The sequence below is a fragment of the Panthera onca genome, chromosome A2, assembly GCF_046562875.1.
Source record: "Panthera onca isolate mPanOnc1 chromosome A2, mPanOnc1 haplotype 2, whole genome shotgun sequence".
Lineage (NCBI taxonomy): Eukaryota > Metazoa > Chordata > Mammalia > Carnivora > Felidae > Panthera > Panthera onca.
In genome coordinates this window covers 5,358,678-5,379,123 of record NC_138340.1, presented here as the reverse complement: position 1 = coordinate 5,379,123, position 20,446 = coordinate 5,358,678, and the positions used below count along the sequence as shown (strand labels likewise).

Genomic DNA, 20,446 nt, shown 5'->3' with positions numbered 1-20,446 from the left:
TCCCTCTAATCCGTGATCATCTTTTTTGTCTGCCTCATTCGCCCAGGTGATACTAGAGACAAACTTCTAGGCCTGGTACCTTCCTTGAAATTGAGTCAGACTGTCCACAGGTCACTACTCTTCACCCAATGCAACAAAATCACCAATAACAGCTGAGCTGACTGACAACTCCTCTCCCCACCCAACTCCAGGCTGTTTGATTCCCCAACCTGCTGTCACCCATAGCCACCCTCTGTGGCTCACGCCCTCTGGAGATTCATACCCTCAGTTTGACCCAGTACAGACTCATCATTGATTTCTCTTTCCCCTGTATTCTCATCCAGGCTCTTGGACCTAGACCTTTCTCTGTTTTCTTCCTTGGTTTATTGCTTTGGCTCCGTCACCCTCCATTTCACCACCCAGCCTTTTTGGAATCTCACCTCTGCTTTGGCCCCAGGACCATTGGAAGGAGAGGTATTGAAACATTCTACTGGAGCTGAGTTACCATCTTTGACTTGGACTTCAATGTTTGGACCTCAAGAATCAGTGTGTCGCTCTTTACTAGGGTGTGACCAAGTATCTTGTTCAGAGATGCAAGTTGTTGCTGTCCCATCCCATGCCTGTGACAGACGTCATTCACTGATTATGGCATTTCCAACCGCTGATTCTAGCTGTGACCTTGTAATACTTCTCCAGGCAGCCACTACCAAGTGGAGGCAGTTGGCACGTGGGTAGAAACTTATTTGCCATCCCCACTCAGGCATCTTGCCATTGGTATCCTTCCTACAGCAAAAGTACGTTGTGTGAAACATGGGGGATGCGAATCAGTCAGTGACCTCTGACTTCATTCTAGTGGGCCTCTTCAGTCACTCAGGTTCACGTCAGCTACTCTTCTCCCTGGTGGCTGCCACGTTTACCGTGGGCCTCCTGGGAAATACCATTCTGCTCTTCCTGATCCGCATGGACTCCCGGCTCCACACACCCATGTACTTTCTTCTCAGTCAGCTCTCTGTGTTTGATGTTGGCTTTCCCCTGGTCGCCATCCCCAAGATGGCATCCCACTTCCTGCAGGGAGAAGCTTCCATCTCCTTTGAGGGTTGTGCAGCTCAAATATTCTTCCTGACCCTGTTGGGTGTGGCTGAGGGCATCCTGTTGGCCCTGATGTCCTATGACCGTTATGTTGCTGTGTGTCACCCTCTACAGTATCCTGTGCTCATGAGGCGTCAGGTGTGCCTGCTCATGGTGGGCTCCTCCTGGCTGGCAGGTGTGCTCAATGCCTCCATTCAGACCTCCATCACTCTGCACTTCCCCTACTGTGCCTCCCGCATCGTGGACCACTTCTTCTGCGAGGTCCCAGCCCTGCTGAAGCTCTCCTGTGCAGACACCTCCGCCTACGAGTTGGCGCTGTCCACCTCTGGGGTGCTGATCCTTGTCCTTCCCCTTTCCCTCATTGCCATCTCCTATGGCCACGTGCTGGGGGCCGTTATACGCATGCGCTCTGAGGAGGCCAGAAACAAGGCCTTCACCACCTGCTCCTCGCACATCACAGTAGTGGGACTCTTTTATGGTGCTGCCGTGTTCATGTACATGGTGCCGGGTGCCTACCACAGCCCACACCAGGACAACGTGGTCTCCCTATTCTACAGCCTTGTCACTCCCACACTCAACCCCCTTATCTACAGTCTGAGAAATCGGGAGGTGCGGATGGCTTTGGTCAAAATGCTCAGCAGAGCTGGGCTCAGGCCAAAGTGATGACCACCCAGGGGGTTGCTGGCGTGATCCCAGCGGTTCTTCATCCCCCCACTCCCATTTCCCCAAAGCACCAATTTGTGGTCCAGCTACCAGAGCCTTATAGTCAAGGCTAAGGGCCTGTCCAGCTTCTTCCCATCCTATGACTTGTTGGGTTCATGTTTCCTTCCATGGACTTGTGGAAAACAAAGGTAGCTGTCCCAATCACTTATAGTAGATTCTGCCTCTATTCTTTAGTACTATTTACATGAATAGAGGGCCTTGCTTTGTAAAGTTGAGATCTCCCTGTTGATAATTATATTAGTACTAATGAGCACTTGTTGACCATTTTACCTGCTAAATGAATGTTATTCTGTCCTTAACAATGGCTTTTGAGATGTAGGACTTTCATGATGTTTATGTGTAAGAGAAACAAGACTCAAGAGGGAAAATAACTTACAGATGGTCACACTTTCAGAAAGTGGTAGAGCTGTGACTTGAACCCATGGTTCTCTGAGGCCAAAGACAGCCCCCAAGAGACTGTGTGACTATATGAAGCAGTGACCTCCTCATTTTTATAGGTTTAGTGTGTGTGTATGTGTGCTGGGATGGTGGTTGGGCCAGAGAATATATGGAAGACCACCAGATTCTTGAAAATGTGAGTTGCTCCTTTGAATGGTAAGGGGTGTGTGTGTGAAATTTAACAGTATTTATAAAATATTTGTTAACTTTGAGTCTTATGAAGATGTCCGCTCTTGACCAGGGTCTGGTTATTTTGTCAACAAACACTTAATATTTTTTTTGGGGGGGAGGGGTGCTTATTTTAACTTCTTGTGGATAAATATCCAGCTGTTAGGCAATAGTCAACTTAAAAAATACTTTAACAGCTTTACTGAGGTAAAATTGACATACAACAAGGTGGTTACATATTTAAAGTGTAAAATCTGATGAGTTTTGACTTATGTATATGTGTGTACAACAATTACCACTATCGAGGCAGTGAAAGTACACATCACTCCCAATAGTTTCCTTCTGCTTCTTTGTCACTCCTTTCTCCCATCCTTTCCAAGCAGTCACTGATCTGCTTTGTCACCATAGATCAGTTTGCATTTTGTGGAGTTTCATATAAATGGAATTGCAGAGTATATACTCTGTTTTTGTGTAGCTTCTTTCACTCAACATTGTTATTCTGAGATTCATTCTTGTTGTATGTACTCTTAGTTTATCAAGTTTATCATAGATATCAAGCAGTATCTTACTGTATGGATGCATCATATTTGCTCTTAAATATACTTTCTCCTTTATTGATGCAGCTTTTAAGCTTTCTTTTGACTGGTATTAGCATGGCATATTTTGTTCCATAATTTTACCTGTTTATGTCATTCTATTTAAAGTACATTTGAGGCGCCTGGGTCGCTTAGTCGGTGAAGTGTCCGACTTCGGCTCAGGGTCATGATCTCACAGTCCGTGAGTTCGAGCCCCGCATCGGGCTCTGTGCTGACAGCTTAGAGCCTGGAGCCTGTTTTGGATTCTGTGTCTCCCTCTTTTTCTGCACTCTCCCCTCAAAAATAAGTAAACATTAAAGTACATTTATTGTAGGCAGCATCATAGAACTGGGTCTTGTTTTTTTATTCAATCTGACAATCTTTTTTATTCAAGTAGATTTCACATAATATAAAATTAGCCATTTTAAACTGTACAATTCAATGGTGTTTAATACATTCACAATGTTGCACAACCATTGCCTCTATCTATTTCCAAAACATTTTCATCATCCCAAAAGGGGACTCCATGCCCATTAAGCATGCCCATTCCCCCCATACTCTGGCAAGCACTAATCTGCTTTCTGTCTCTATTCATTTACCTATTTTAAATGTTTCACATCAATGAAATAATGCAATATGAAGTGGGCTCTGTGCTGACAGCAGAGAGCCCCACACAGGGCTTGAACTCACGAGCTGTATCATGACCTGAACCAAAGTTAGATGTTTAACCCACTGAGCTCCCCAGGTGCCCCTATATAACCTTTTGTGTCTAAATTCTTTTACTTGGTATAATGCTTTCAAGATTCATCCATGTTGTAGTATGTATCAGCACTGCATTTCTATGGCTGAATAACACTCCACTGTATAGATATACCATATTTGATTTGTTCATTCACCCACTGATAGATATTTGGGCTATTTCCACCTTTTGGTGAGTATGAATAGTGCTGCTATGAACACTCATGTACATGCTTTTGTTTAAATATCCGTTTTTAACCCTTTTTGGTATATACTTAGGGATTGAATTGCTGGGTTATATGGTAATTTTGCATTTAACTTCTTGATGAACCACTGAACAATTTTTCACCCTTGTGAAAGTGGTTGCACCATTGTACGTTTCCACGAGGATTCCAATTTATTTACATCCTAACCAACACTTATTTTCCATTAAAAATATTTTATTTTTAATTTTTTTAATGTTTATTTATTTTTGAGAGAGAGAGCATGAGCAGGGAGAGAGGGAGACACAGAATCTGAAGCAGGCTCCAAGCTCCAAACTGTCAGCACAGAGCCTGATGAGGGGCTCAAACTCACAAACTTTGAGATGATGACCTGAGCCGAAGTTGGATGCTTAACCGACTGAGCCACGCAGGTGTCCCAAAAAAGATTTTATTTTTAAGTAATCTCTACACCCAACATGGGATCAAACTCACAACCCTGAGATCAAGAGCCATATGCTTACCAACTGGGCCAGCCAGGCACCCCTTTATTTTTCATTTTAAAATTATAGCCATCCTAGAGGGTATGAGTGTATGTTATTGTAATTTTAATTTGCATTCCCTTAATGACCAATGATGTTGAACATTTTTTCATGTGCTTGTTGGCCACACACACACACACACACACACACACACACACCTCTTCTTTGAAGAAATGTCTGTTCAAGTCTTTTGTCCATTTTAAAAAAAAGTTTATTATTTATTTTGAGAAAGAGCAAGACTATGAGTGGTGGCGGGGTGGGGGCAGACAGAGAGGAGAGAGTGCAAATCTCAAGTAGGCTCCACACTGTCAGCACAGAGTCCAATGTGGGGCTCAATCCCATGAACTGTGAGATCATGACCTGAGCCAAAGTTGGACACTTAACTGACTGAGCCTCCCAGGCGCCTCTCAAGTCTTTTGCCCATTTTAAACATCTATATCTATCTATCTATCTATCTATCTATCTATCATCTATCTATCATCAAGTTAGCTAACATACAGTGTATACGGTGTGCTCTTGGCTTCAGGAGTAGATTCCCATGATTCATCACTTACATACAACACCCAGTGCCTATCCCAACAAGTGCCCTCTTCAAAGCTCATCACCCATTTTCCCCTCCCCCCACAGATCCCCCCATCAACCCTCAGTTTGTTCTCTATATTTAAGAGTCTCTTATGGTTTGCCTTGCTCTCCGTAACTATTTTTTTCCCTTCCCTTCCCCTATGGTCTTCTGTTAAGTTTCTCACATTCCACATATGAGTAAAAACATATGATGTCTGTCTTTCTCTGGATGACTTATTTCACTTAGCATAGTATCTTCCAGTTCCATCCATGTTGCTGCAAATGGCAAGACTTCATTCTTTTTCATTGCATTCTGTATTCTGTTGTATATATAAACCACATCTTCTTTATCCATTCATCAGTTGGACATTTGGGCTCATTACATAATTTCGCTATTGTTGATAGTGCTGCCATAAACACTGGGATACATGTGCCCCTATGAATCAGCACTCCTGTATCCTTTGGATAAATTCCTAGTAGTGCTATTGCTGGGTTGTAGTATAATTCTATTTTTAATTTTTTGAGGAACCTCCACACTGTTTTCCAGAGTGGCTGTACCAGTTTGCATTCCCACCAACAGTGCAAGAGGGTTCCCCTTTCTCCACATCCTCGCCAACATGTGTTGTTGCCTGAGTTGTTAATTTTAGCCACTCCAACCAGTATGAGGTGGTATCTCATTGGGGTTTTGATTTATATTTCCCTGATGATGAGTGATGTTGAGCATTTTTTCATGTGTCTATTAGCCATCTGGATGTCTTCTTTGGAAAAGTGTCTATTCATGTCTTCTGCCCATTTCTTCACTGGATTACTTGTTTTTTGGGTGTTGAGTTTGGTAAATTCTTTATATATTTTGGATACTAACCCTTTATCCGACATGTCATTTGCAAATATCTTCTCCCATTCCGTTGGTTGCCTTTTAGTTTTGTTGATTGTTTCCTTTGCTGTGCAGAAGCTTTTTATCTTGATGAGGTCCCCATAGTTCATTTTTGCTTTTATTTCCCTTGCCTCTGGAGATGTGTTGAGTAAGAAATTGCTGGGGCTGAGGTCAGAGAGGTTGTTGCCTGTTTTCTCCTCTAGGATTTCCTAGAGGAGATGGTTTCCTGTCTCACATTTCGGTTTTTCATCCATTTCGAGTTTCTTTTGTGTATGGTGTAAGAAAGTGGTCCAGGTTCATTCTTCTGCATGTTGCTGTCCAGTTTTCCCAGCATCACTTGCTGAAAGGACTGTCCTTATTCCATTGAATATTCTTTTCTGCTTTGTCAAAGATTAGTTGGCCATACATTTGTGGGTCCAATTCTGGTTTATCTATTCTATTTTATTCCATTGGTCTGTGTGTCTGTTTTTGTGCCAATACCATAGTGTCTTGATGATTACAGCTTTGTAATACAGACTAAAGTCCGGGATTGTGATGGCTCCTGCTTTGGTTTTCTTTTTCAACATTACTTTGGCTATTCAGGGTCTTTTCTGGTTCCATATAAATTTTCGGATTGTTTGTTGTAGCTCTGTGAAGAATGCTAGTGTTATTTTGATAGGGATTGCATTGAGTGTGTAGATTGCTTTGGGGAGTATCGACATTTTAACAATATTTGTTCTTCCAATCCATGAGCATGGATTTTTTTTCCCATTTCTTTGCGTCTTCTTCAATTTCTTTCATAAGTTTTCTATAGTTTTCAGCATAGTTTTTACCTCTTTGGTTAGGTTTATTCCTAGGCATTTTATGGTTCTTGGCATTTTCCCATTTTTAAATTGGGCTGTCTGATTTTTGTGGTTGAGTTGTAAGAATTCTTATTATACTCTGAGACTAGACCCTTTTATGCTTTACAGATAGTTCCTCCAATTTTATAGGTGGTCTTTTCACACTCTTGATAGTGTCGTTTGTACAAAAGCTCTCAATTTTGATGAAGTCCTAGTTATCTATTTTTTGTTGTTGTTGCTTGTCCTTTTGTTGTCATATCTAAGACGTAAGCAAATATTTGTATAAGGTGTGAAGGAGGGGGTCTAACTTCATCTTTTTATTACTTATTTTTATTTTTGTTTTTTAAATTTTATTTTAGAGAGGGAAAGAGAGCGCAAGCGGGGGAGGGGGCAGAGGGAGAGAGAGCGAAACAAAGAATCTTAAGCAGACTCCATGCTCAGTGCAGAGCCTGATGCGGGGCTTGATCCCATGACCCTGGGATCATGACCTGAGCTAGAATCAAGAGTTGGAAGCTCAACTGACCGAGCCACTCAGTCTCCTCTCCCTTCATCCTTTTAAATGTAGATATCCAGTTGTGTTTGTACCTCTTTTTTTTTTTACAGCTTTATTGAGATGAAATTGACAAACAGCAGTGTGTAAGTATAAGGTATACAGTATGTTGATTTGATACACATATATACTGCAAAATGATGACCAAAATAAGGTTAGTGAACAGCTCCATCAAATCATATAATTATTTTTTCTGGTATGTCGTGACGATATTAGAGAGTCACTCTCTCAGCAACTTCAAAGTATCTAATACAGTATTGTTAACTGTAGTCTCCATGCTCTACGTTAGATTCCCAGAAGGTATTCATCCTTCCCAAAGTCTGTATCCTTTGGCCCAAAGGGTACAATGAGGATCATTTCCCCACTCTCAACCCCTGGGAATCACCATTCCATCCTGTTTCTATGAAATTGACTTAAAAAAAGGTTTCACATATAAGTAATACCATTCAGTATTTATCCTTCTCTGTCTGCCTTATTTCCCTTAGCAAAATGCCCTCCAGGTTCATCCATGCTGTTACAAATGGCAGGATTACATTTTTTATGGCTAAGTAATGTTCTATTATATGTATATATATTCACACCACATCTTCTATATCCATTCATCCATAGGAGGACTTTTAGGTTATCTCCATATCTTGGCTATTGTGAATAAGACTTCAATGATCAGAATAACTTTTCAAGATATTTATTTCAATTCTGTTAAGGCCTAGTTAATGATTTTGGGGCAGATAGCATTTAACTTCTCACTGACAACATGTCCAGACACTGGACAAAGTTTGACTTTATTGAGCACCAGGGACCACACCCCTACCTCCTTGAAATTCTGCTTCTCCAAGGGACGGACTTCATCTTGGATTCTGTATGTTCCCAAATAAGTATGTAGGGACAAAAGGAGCATGGCCATCCCCCAGAGTGGCCAGTGTTTCCTGCAAATCTTCTCCTTCTGCACTTTATTCTAGACTTTAAAAGCCCAACCACCCATTGACTTCGTTCAGCTTATTTTGTTCCAGAGTCTATTTGCTGGGGCTGCAAAGATGAGCCAGTCACAGTCACTACCCTCACCAATACCACTGTCAAGCAAGACCACTAAAGTGTTTCCTCCTTCCTTTATCCTTTTTAGATGAAGCAGGTCCATGAAGATGGGCTGTATGTTTTGATCAAAGAAGATGCAACCCCTTGAGTTACTCCAGGCACAAGACTGTGTCTTTTAGGCTGGATTTCCCCCACCCCAAAATGCTGTGGAGGTAAATGGTCATTTCCTTTCTATCTCTGTCTCTCTCTTCCCATTTCCCCAAAGATACAGGGACCCATCCTTTTTTCCTGTACTTCAACACTAGCCTCCAAAACACATCTAGAAAATTAGCACCTAGGCTGAAACACTATAGAGCCTAAATCCCACTTGCTTAGGCTCTCACACCAATAGTGTGATTCAGTGGTAACTCCTGAGGTCACCCTTTTCCCTGAGACCCATTCTCAGCCCATCCTTTGTTTATTAGAGGATGCCAATGGGATTTCCTGGGGGACCCTCTCAGGCTGGGAAGAAACATTTTGAAATGTTTTCTGTATTAAGTATCAGGAATAAGAGATTTTAGTAGAATTAAACTTTAGTGTGTATATGTGAGAATGTTTACTCTCTGGGTGTTTTGTTTTTCACTTACATATAAAATAATGACATTATTGGATAAGAAATACATAACTGCTTCACATGAAAGTTTTTTATAGCGTGAAGACTTGGGAAGAAAATGTCATATGTATGAGCACGGAATAAAGAGCTAACTAAATGGCTTATATTCAAATTTTAGCTCCACCCCTTAGTAGGTATGGGACTTCGGGTCAGTTACATACCTTGTTTTTGCCTTGATTCTCCCTCTGTCAATTAATTGGTGATTTAAAATTTTTTAAAGAAAGTTTATTTATTTTTGAGAGAGAGAGAGAGAGAGAGAGAGAGAGAGAGAGATTGTGAGTATTGGAGAAGCAGAGAGAGAGGGAGACACAGAATCTGAAGCAGGCTCCAGGCTCTGAGTGGTCAGCACAGAGCCCAACACAGGACTCGAACTCATGCACCACGAGATCACGATCTGAGCCCAAGTCAGAGGCTTAACCAACTGAGTCACCCAGGTGCCCCTGGTAATTTGTTTTAATGTTTATTTGTTTTTGAGAGAGAGAGGAGAGAGAGAAAGAGAGAGAGAGGGAGAGAGAGAATGAAAACGCATGGGCATGGGGGGAGGGGCAGAAGGGAACAGAGGATCCAAGGTGGGCTCCATGCTGACAGCAGAGAACCTGATATGGGGCTCCAATCTGTGAACCCACGAACCTAGAGATCATGACTTGAGCCAAAGTCCAATGCTTAACCAACTGAGCCACCCAGGCGCCCCTGTCAAATGGTGATCTTAAGAGTAGATGGAATGTAAGGTTATTTAGGGTATTAAAGGAATTGATGTTTGAAAATGCTTGGGATACATGACATATCACAAGGTCTGTACCCATGTATCACAAATAAATTAAATACATATATTCTTCCTACACTTTAAGCTCCTGAAACATGTGACTGGCACTCTGCATGAGCACATGTGTAGAGAGACTCCATAACAGTGATGAGTAAACAGATGGGACTACGTTGTTGCACGTATTGCAAATACTCTAATCTGCGCCTAACCATGCATCTCAGACCAACTTATTTAGATTGGCAGGAGCCTTTTCAGTGTTTTGAGGCCAAAGCTTAGGATTTCTAAGTTCTTCCAGGGGGGAGGGAGGGGACTTATCGGGTGGGAGTGGAGATGGTTGTCAGGCTTGGCTGAGCCTTTTCTGCAGCAAGGGGAGGAGCTCTGGGCTGAAGACAGAACCTACATGAGTCCAAGTGTTAGAAGACAAGGCAAGGAGATACTGTTGCTCAGATGCAACAGTCAAAGAAGAGGAGACATTGGGTGTTCATTTCACTAACTGGGTCTCCTATTTGGAAGACCCTGGGCTCTCATCTTGGAATGACTGGCTTGACTTTGGAAACTCAACCTTTATCTTTGGAAAGTATACGTATGCACAATATTTTAAAATACTATCCCATTATTCTACAAGAAGTAGAATCCTGTGTTCTACTTCTTTTATTTCCCCTTGTGCTCTTTCCTATGAGATTGTCAGGTTTTTGATCAAGGTTACAAATGGTGCCAGTACCACTCACATACCTAGATGTTCATAGCAAACACACTCCCAAGTCAAGGACTCCCCTTGTCCTACTTTGCAAATGTATCTTCGTCACAGCCTGGAAGACCAGGTTTAGATTTAGAATTCTAGATTCTACAGGGGTGCCAGGGTGGCTCAGTGGGTTAAGCATCCGACTTCGGCTCAGGTCATGATCTCACAGTTCGTGAGCTCAAGCCCCGCGTCAGGCTCTGTGCTGACAGCTCAGAGCCTGGAGCCTGCTTCGGATTCTGTGTCTCCCTCTCTCTGTACTCCTCCCCCACTCATACTCTGCCTCTCGGTCTCTCTCTCAAAAACAAACAAACAAACAAACAAACAAACAAACAAACAAAAAGAATTCTAGATTCCCCAGCAAGTATACCAGAATGTATTGGCACAGGGAGACTTGACCCACACCAGCCCCTTTCTTTCTACCTCTGTCTCCATCCTGCATCATGAGAGACCTTGAACACATGGAGGTGGATGTCGCAGGCTGCACGTTCAAGTTCTGTGCAAACCCTTGTTAGGAGCCAACACTGGACGCTCCTTGGACCCAAGCATGCAAACACCACTAACATTGAAGGTGGGCACTCACAGAGGTTGAGCTTTGGAGATGTTCCTGTGGCCTCAGGAAAGGGGAAGAGTTTGGGGACAGAATGAGGTCTTGGGGGGGTCCTTCATGTGTTGTCACATGGGGCAGAACCAGCGGATTTGTTAGCAAGGTCTGATGTGATTGGTTGGAGCTACAAGGGCGTCTTAGATTAGCAGCCTCTTGACATTTGAGAAATTCTGATGGACATTTGGGGTTGATCCCAGGCCAATTTAGAGAGTGTGCCTGTGTAATTGTGTTACAAATTGTGTATGTGAGAGAGCGAGCGAGAGCAAATGCTGGTACTTTGAGTTTGTGTGTGCATGCACACATGTACTGGCAGGAGGGCGGGTGGATGGCACTCTCTAGGGGCTGGTAGAACCTCCTTTCCTTTGGGAAATCAACCCTACCCACTCTTGTGGGCTCGGCTATCCTTGGCTTTATCTAGCCAAGCCCAACAGAAATATGACAACTGCTACGCTACGTGTCATTTCCAATTTTTAAGCAAACACATTGGCAAAAATAAACACAAGGTGATCAAGCACACTTTTGAAACATGTTATTTAGCTCAAGAAACCCAGTGTTATCACTTGAATTATAATCCACACCAAAGTGATGAGTAAGATATGTTATAACTTGTCTTCGTTCAGAGCTTTGAAATCCAGTGTGTGGTCAGATACAGTGTATCTGATTCCAAACTTAAATTTGATCAGATACATTTGATCTGTATGTAGATACGAAAAGATTTACTGTTATAAGACTCAGAGCTAAATTTCCCACACTTAATGTATAATCTTTCAAATAGCTAAATCAAATATTAGTATTTGCAGTAACTCTAACTGTACTTAAACTTGGAATCAAATTTAAAAGTCCTGTCCTGGGGCGCCTGGGTGGCGCAGTCGGTTGAGCGTCCGACTTCAGCCAGGTCACGATCTGGCGGTCTGTGAGTTCGAGCCCCGCGTCGGGCTCTGGGCTGATGGCTCGGAGCCTGGAGCCTGTTTCCGATTCTGTGTCTCCCTCTCTCTCTGCCCCTCCCCCGTTCATGCTCTGTCTCTCTCTGTCCCAAAAATAAATAAAAAACGTTGAAAAAAAAAATTAAAAAAAAAAAAAATAAAAGTCCTGTCCTCTTCATTGCTGAGGAACATCCCCTGTGAAGGATGGGTCACCATTTGAATATCCATCCATTTACCCTGAGGGACCCTGGAGTCACATCCTCTGTTGTGAATAAGCTGCTGTTACCCTTGGCATTCGGTGCTTTTATGAACATATGTTTTCATTTCTCTCAAGTATCTCAGAATGGGAAAGGTGGGGTGAACGGCAAGTGTATAATAAATGAAGGAAGAAACTACACACCATTTTCCTTGAGTGGTTGTTCTAGTTTGCATTCCCACAAGGAACGGGCTGGGGTTCCAGCTGCTGTATACCGCCCCCAGAGTGTCCTCCTTAGGGTCATAAGGGCTGGATTGTAGTATCTCACAGTGGATTTCACTTGCATTGGCCTCAGGTGGAGTGACGTTGGACAGCTTTTCAACTGCTTTTCTTGGTGCAATGTCTGTTGAATTCTTTCCTGTATTTTCCCTCTGGGTCTCCCTCCCTCCCTCCCCCCCCCCCCCCCAGCTATTAGGAAATGTTCTCTATTCTGTATATTAGTAGTACTTTGTGATGAATGAGATTTGTAATATTTTCTCCCCAAACTGTAGGTTGTCGTTTTGTTTTTTTTTGTTTTTTTTTTTTTTTTTTTTTTTTTTATCTCACAACAGCATCTGTTGCAGAGCAAAGGTTTGGGGGAGAGTCCCCAGTATCTGCGTCTGTGGTGTCCCTAAGTGCAGGTGATGTGGGGTCCTGTACACCCTGTAAAAGAGGCAGGCGGCTGCTGTTCCTGAAGGGCGTGTGCCAATTCTTGACAGAGGGGTGGATGCTCGGGGGCAATCCCTTTGGAAGAGTCATCTGCAGGCCTGGGAGGGTGGTCTGCGATGGGTCACACCGCAGGTTCTGGGCCCCCGACTCGCCGAGGGAGGCAGAGGTCTGCGCGCAAAGCGGGGCCAGAGCCCCAGGCCCCGGAACGCGCATCCTTGGACTGGGCAGCTGGCGGCAGCCCCGGGGGGTGCGGGGCTGGAGAGAGGCTGGAGGACCGGGGTGCTCAGGGCAGAGGGGGAGATCACCGGGAAGTGGTTGGCTGAGGGTCCCGACCGGGGGAGGGGCTGGTGGCCTCAGGGAGCCTCGCACTCCTCTTCTGCACTGCTTTCTGGGCTGAGACGGATCCCTCTCCAATATTGATTCCCCTCCCGTATTGACCTGATGGAGCCCCTAGGCACCCCCACATCCTCCGTTCCCCTGGGGAGAAAAGCTGAGTCCTCGGCCCCCGGGGGAGGCTCAAAGGGGTGGTGGCTGGGGAAGGAGCTGCCAGCCAAGCCACCCTCCCCCAGCAGCCCTGGGAGCGAGCACCTGCGCTCTGCAGTAACTCGCACAGCCACCTGGAGCCACGGCTGCTGGAAATCCCTGGGGCCTGGATGTGGGGCGCCAGTGTCCAGGGGGCCTTGCCTGCGTGGTCCTGGAGCAGCCGTCAATCCCCACCTGGGACCCGCGGTCCTGGGGCTGTTCCCGAGGGGGCTGTGGCTCAGCGTCGCACTTCTGAGATCGTTCTTACTCTTCAATCCCAGTAATTCGTGCGTTCTTTTGGCTGGAGTTGGGTGGGTGCAGACGCCTGGGAGAATGTCCGTCCCCGCGGACGCACGTTCGATTAGTTTCTAGCCGGGCGCTGCTCAGCCTCCAGCCGCTGGGACCCAACCAGAGCTTGTGGGTTGCGGACGCAGTGCTGGGGACGTGTGTCTACCTGAAACAGCACAGGTGTGCGTATGGCTTCACTGGGTGCTGCTGGTTTTCCAAAGCGGTGCTGCTAATTTAGATTCTCACTCTCCGTGCAGGAATGATCTGACTGTCCCCGATAAGCCCGGGCAGCCTGTAGGATTACGGTTTTTCATTTCAGCGAATGTGGGTCTCATGGACTTTTATTAGCATTTCCTTGAAACTAAACAGGTTTTTTTTTTTTTTTCTTTAAACATGTTAACTCTGTATTTGTTTATCCTTTTTTCATGGGGTTCCTAGCTCTAGGATTTTTGAGCCGTTTTTCTAGTGGGTGTTCAGTTTTATTTTTTATTGGACAGAATTATTTACATAATTCGGCTTGATGTACTTTACCAGATGTGCATAATGCCAATTTCTTCTCTCGCCCAGGTTGTCCACTACCCGTCCCCCGCCCCCCGTCTTACTGGTGAATTTTGATGAACTTATTTAAGCTTATGATTCAAGTTGTATTTTTCCGCTTCAAAATGAAAACATTTCTCCTCATTGTGAAACTGCTCTGCTCTCTTTTCGAAGTTATGTATTATGTTTATGGTAGAACGAAAATGAAGGATTTAAATAATTAAGAAGGAATTGATTCCTTCTAGCAAAACGCAAGATTACTAAACCAGAAGACGGTTCAAGAGCAAATATCCCAACAAAACTACAGGGTGAATGATATTAGTAAGCTCAGGACAGAGTTAAAAGAAAAGCAAGATCAGGAGAGCAGAGAGATCATGGGGAAGGATGAGGTCAGAAGCAAGGACCCACAGTCTGTTCCACGTTGATGAAAGGTATCACCCCACGGATGTAATTAAGTCAACATCATGTAAGCAAAGTCAATACACAGGAGATGCCATTGTCTAAAAACAGATTTTAGAGAAGGCAGAGGCCAAATAAACAAGAAAAAGGCTAACTGGTAGTATTGAAACAAAACTTAAATAAGATCGATATCAACAGAGTACCATTTTAAAAATGCTAAAGAAGGGAGCATGGGTGGCTCAGTGGGTTAAGTGTCCAACTTCTCCTCAGGTCATGATCTCATGGTTCGTGGGTTCGAGTCCCGCATCGGGCTCTGTGCTGACAGCTCGGAGCCTGGAGCCTGCTTCAGATTCTGTGTCTCCCTCTCTCTCTTCCCCTCCCCCGCTCGTGCTCTGTCTCTCTCTCTCTTAAAAATAAATAAACATTAAAAAATTTTTTAAGATGTCTTAAGAAAAACTTTAAAAAATGAAACATTTCATTGTTAGCACACTTGAATTAGAAAAAAATACTAGAGTGAGTTCTTTAATCCAAACAAGTGGAATCCCAGATTGAAAACCAGGATTGCAGGAAGGAACAAAGAGAAGGAAAGGATGATTTATAATTACAAATAAATTAAAAAAATTTTTTAATGTTTATTTACTTTTGAGAGAGAGAGAGATCATGACCGGAGTCCAAGTCGAATGCTTAACCGACTGAGTCACCCAGGCACCCCCAAATGAACTTTGCTTTATGAGGCAATTCTGGAAATCTCTCTTGGAGATTAAAATATATACTGTAGTGGGATTCTCACACAGAGTCGTGATCCCGAGTCTTTTCTTTCCAGGAAGCAACTTTATTCGTGCCAGAACAACTCAGTTGGGTTCGTACCCAAAGAACTGAGCTCCAAACACCACATGGTCATGGCATAATTTTGTTCTACATTTTTTACTTCTGTGTCTCCCATATATGGTAACACACAAACATGTAGTCTGATTAAGTGGTCTCATGTTACAAGGTCATGAGGGATGTTGTTACTTACACATATAACCAGGTTGCCTTGAGGTGTTTGTTTGCTTGTTTTTCTTTCCTTAGGGAGGGGACCCTACCACAATGCAGGATTAAGGTGCCTGAGAACAGCAAAACAAAGTCAGAAAGCTTAAAAATTTAATGGGAAGGGTTGGAAGGTATTAGCATTTGGGGAAGGTGGTAAAAGTAATTATATTAGACTATATTAAATAAAGGAATCATAATTAATCATTAAGCACATAAAGATTTATATATGATTGCAACTGGTAAGTTTATTAAAGGAACAATATAATAATAAAAGAGTTAAACTCAGTAAAATGAAGAGAGTGAAGGAACATTAACTATTTAGGTCAAAGGGTAGGGAAAGTGTAAGGTGGTTGAAATACTCTCAAATTTACTGGCAATAAGATGAATTATAAATGCACAAATTATTAATTTATTTTTAATGTCTTTGTGATATATTCCATAGAATTGTTAATAAATATTTTGGACATACCTTTACCGAGAAACATTTAAACAGTTTCTAATTTTTTCCTAATAAAACATAAGTTGTATGAAAATTTTTATACATAGAAACTTCCATTTCTGTTTTTATGGACTGTATCCATAGTGGGAGGAAACAGGAAACATTAAAATGTGGACAGAAACCACAAGATACAAATGTACCTCACACACAAATGTATTTAATGATTTCATCTACAACAGCTGACAATGTCAATAGCCCCACATCTGTGTGTATGTGTGTGTGTGTGTGTTTAAGGTTTATTTATTATGTAAGTAATCTCTGCACCCAATGTGGGGCTCAAACTCACAACCCCAAGATCAAGAGTCGAATGCCCCTCCAAGTGGGCCAGCTGGGAAACCCAATATTTGTGTCTTTGTATAAAAAGATTTTGCAACTGCTCAACTCCAGTTGATAGGAGACAGGATGTTGCTTCTCCATTATCCACTCATTGGATTATCTACTCCCTTCCTCCATAAAACGGGCCTCAGGCTCAGAGGCAGAAGTCACACATTTTCCAGCAAGCCATGGGTTCTCACATCAGGAGTGGAGGCATCAGGACAACTTGGCAGCCATGGAGGAAACTGTACCCATCTGTTCTCCAGACCAGCCCGTTCTGGTGAGTGTGGAGTCCATATTGTTGACACGAGTGCCCATTGGTATACCAATCCTTGTTTTTTTTTTTTAATGTTTATTTATTTTTGAGAAAGAGAGACAGATGGTGAGTGGGGGGTGGGGCAGAGAAAGAGGGAGACACAGAATCCAAAGCAGGCTCCAGGCTCTGAGCTGTCAGCACAGAGCCCTATGCAGCGTTTGAAGTCACAAACTGCCAGATCATGACCTGAGCTGGAGTCCTACGCTCAACCAACTGAGCCACCCAGGAGCCCTGGTGCACTTCTCCTTCCGTGAAACCTCTTTAAGTGAGCTGACAGGAGATTTTAAAGGAAGAAGATATCTTAATTGAAATCTGTTTCTTAGGTGTTCACTTTTTAAAAGTTTATTTATTTTAAAGTTGGGGAGTGGGGGCAGAGAGAGAAAGAGAGAGAATCCCAAGCAGGCTCTGTGCAGTGAGCATAGAGCCAGCTTGGGGCTTGGTTTGGGGCTTGATCCCACAAACGATGAGATCATGACCTGAGTTGAAACCAAGAGTCAGAGGCTTAACCAACTGAGCCACCTAGGCATCCCTCAGATGTTAATGTTTTTTAAGTAATGTTCAAGGTGTTGCACTATTAGTATTTAGTATATGAAATTTTCTTGGGAAAATAGTCTTAGATGTGTTTGTTTGGTGGTTTTGTTTTAACCAACAATATCACCAGGAAGTGGAAGTAGCCTTTTGTCCTCCACTGTTTACATTGTTCCCCTCTCTGGAAAATTCTTTACCCACATGTGCTTGGTCTTTTTTTTTTTTTTTCTTTTTAATTCAATTCTTTGCTCAAATATGTCCTCAGTTAGTCCCACCTTAATCTCTTCATCAATAATTGTAGTTAATTTCTGGGGTGCCTGGGTGGCTCAGTGGATTAAGCGTCCGACTTTGGCTCAGGTCATGATCTCAAGGTTCGTGGGTTCAAGCCCCGCGTCAGGCTCTGTGCTGACAGCTCAGAGCCTGGAACCTGCTTGGGCTTCTGTGTCTCCCTCTCTGTCTGTCCCTCCCCCACTCACATTCTGTGTGTGTCTCTCTCTCAAAAGTAAATAAACATTAAAAAATTAAAAAAATAATTGTAGTTAATTTCTTTGTCCTGTTATCCCTCCCTACTTTCCTCCTCCACCCCTCTCTTTCTCTACGTCTATATCAGCCTGTTTACCACAGTAGTTAATTATACCTGACATGATATTAGATACTCATTATTCTGTGTATTAACTCTTTCCTCTTACTGAGATTAAAATAAATGGGGGTGGGGTGGGCAGTGATTTTTGTTAAGTTAAATTCTGGTTTTAGTGCACAACTTGGCATATATTAGGTGCTCTATAAATGGGAAGATCAAACAATTTTTCCTCTAAACTGGGACCTCTTGAGTATTGAAAGGGGTGGTATAATAATAATTATGGCAAGACAAAAGCAATGAAATGAGATTTGTGGCTTCCCTTTAAAAATAAATGATAGGTTTAAAAGGAAAGGCATATTGATTAGGTTTGCAGTTTAAACAGATTATTGTGATTAGAGTCTTATATAGCACTCCTCCCATGTCCCCAGGGGACACGTTCCAAGACCCTCAGTGGATACCTGAAACCATAGAGAGTATTGAATCCTATATATGTTTTTTTCCTATGCATACTTATGATAAAGTTTAATTTATAAAGTAGACACAGTAAGAGATTAACAACAATAATAAAACAGAATAATTATAACAATATACTGTAATAAAGTTATGTGAATGTAGTCTCTCTCAGAGTACATAACTGTATGATACTCACCTTATTTGATGATGTGAGATTGATCAAATGCCTAGGTGATGACGTGGAGTGAGGTGAGTGCTGGTAGGCACTGTGATGTAGCCTGAGACTACAACTGACGCATCAGAGGGAAGACCGTTCCTTCTAGACCTCGGACCACAGTTGACCTCAGGTAACTGAAACCTGAAACGGTGGCTAAGGGGAATTGCTATAATAAATTCCAGAGAGAAAGGATTAAAAAATCTCGGACAGTGATGATTTAGTGCAGTATGCCACAAGAGAGATACGTCATTGCAATTGTGGTGGAGTGAATTTATTTAAAAAGTGTAGAAAGTATTTTTTTGAGTTTGAATAATTTCTTTCCATAAATAAATCCAAGTGCCTTCAATGGCGAAACAGTAAGTGGTTATGGATGTAACCACTGCACATGTGTAATTAAACATTAAAGTACACATCTCTTTGCCGAGTATCCAGTTTGTAGAAAAGCAATATGAAAGAAATAGTAATACATATACAAGTAAACACTGAAAAAAATCAACACAGAAAATGTAATTTTGGTTGCTGGATCAGGAAAGGTCACCGGGGATGTGGGATTTTATAGGAAACTGAAAGTCCTCAAGAATTATTCGGAAGTTGAGTCTTTAGGTAAATTCAGGAGGGCGGATATATGGTTTATTGTTAAAAGTGTGTGGTGTGGCCAGAATGACACTCACGTTTACACAGGACATTAGTACTAGCAAGTGGGTTTGGGGACACTGAGATAGCAGTGAATTTTTTGGGGGAATTGGTTGGTTCAACTTCGGAGCTGGTCACTGTTCATGGAGTCATCAGTATCATTACTGATGAGGTGAGTGGGAGAGTGGGTATTGGGTATCAGGGTCAGAGTCAGATCTGCACTGACTCTATGGGCATTTCTAGTTCCATTAATTGTATTTGGAAGCCAGGGAAACGGATGAATGGCCTAGACAGGGGTGCGGATGTGTAACAAATGTGAGAGCAGGATTGACCTCTAAGAAGCATCGATTGTTGTGTTAAGTCAGAAAGAGGAGCTGACATTAACAGGGAGGAGCACGGAGAATGTTCTTGCCAGAACCTTGAAAAATGGTTTTACAATGGAGGTCTTTGTACAAACAAACAAACAAACAAAAATGTGTGATGGGAATATGGTGTTTCTGGTTATTTATTCATGAACAGGAGGATAGTTGAGTGACGATGGGGTTTGAGTGTGCAAGTGAGAGTGAGTGACTATCTAAGGGTTGGGACAAGACAAGGGAGGGACAAGATCTCACTGAGGATGAGGCACTAGAAGTAGGAGAACCAGGTTGTTGTGTGTCCTAGACCCCAGTTAAGAGATACTGCAAGCCTGAAGCCTTGGGATACTAAGAAACCTGTGATCCCTGTGTCCAAATGACGGTGGGTTGAGGGGAGCCAGCATGCGTGTGGTTGACATTGACAAGTGTGGTAAGATGGGCACATCCTACAGGGAAGGTGGTGGAGGAGAAAGGGTCTGGAGTTGGCACTGGGTAATGACCTCAAGCTTTCTGTCCTTGACTCACATCTCTTTGATATCATCCCAGGAACTGTTCTCGCACCAGCATCACCATCACCTGGGAACCCTTAGACATTCAGATTCTTGGCCCCACCCCAGACCTACTTGGCTTGAGGTCCAGAAATCTTGAGTGTTAACCACCCTCCAGATGATGGTGATACAACGGTGCCATTCGAGACACCTTTCTCTGTGGATAAAGGAGGGTGGAAGATACAGATGAGTGGAGACCATTCTTTGTGGTTGGTGGCCTTCATCCCCCATCTTATTCAAATTTCCTGTTTCATTTTGTTTTCAAAGGGGAAGCTCAAAAGAAACATGATGGCCCGGACTTCAGAGAAGAAAAGACAAGTCCATTTAGCTGAGTCCAAGCAGAGG

At 43.0% G+C, this 20,446-nt stretch overlaps 1 protein-coding gene and 2 long non-coding RNA genes across 3 annotated transcripts; 2 read left to right on the top strand and 1 right to left on the bottom strand.

The window, feature by feature from the left end:
- Positions 1-425: 425 nt before the first annotated feature.
- OR2Z1 (olfactory receptor family 2 subfamily Z member 1) lies at positions 426-1,731 on the top strand. Its single transcript, XM_060626754.2, has one exon. It carries the CDS (start codon positions 790-792, stop codon positions 1,729-1,731), a length of 942 nt encoding a protein of 313 aa, XP_060482737.2. The 5' UTR covers positions 426-789.
- A 6,609-nt stretch (positions 1,732-8,340) lies between these two features.
- On the top strand, positions 8,341-20,445 carry LOC132678088 (uncharacterized). Its single transcript, XR_009609481.2, has 4 exons — positions 8,341-8,502; positions 16,623-16,750; positions 18,579-18,694; positions 20,369-20,445. It is a non-coding gene; the product is annotated as an uncharacterized LOC132678088 (long non-coding RNA).
- LOC144614182 (uncharacterized) lies at positions 12,729-15,810 on the bottom strand. Its single transcript, XR_013551792.1, has 2 exons — positions 15,643-15,810; positions 12,729-13,980 (listed from the first exon to the last, which is right to left on the bottom strand). It is a non-coding gene; the product is annotated as an uncharacterized LOC144614182 (long non-coding RNA).
- Position 20,446: the final 1 nt, after the last annotated feature.

Coding starts and splice junctions, on each gene's coding strand:
- OR2Z1 (XM_060626754.2), top strand. CDS start 790: ATGGGGGATGCGAATCAGTCAGTGACCTCTGACTTCATTCTAGTGGGC.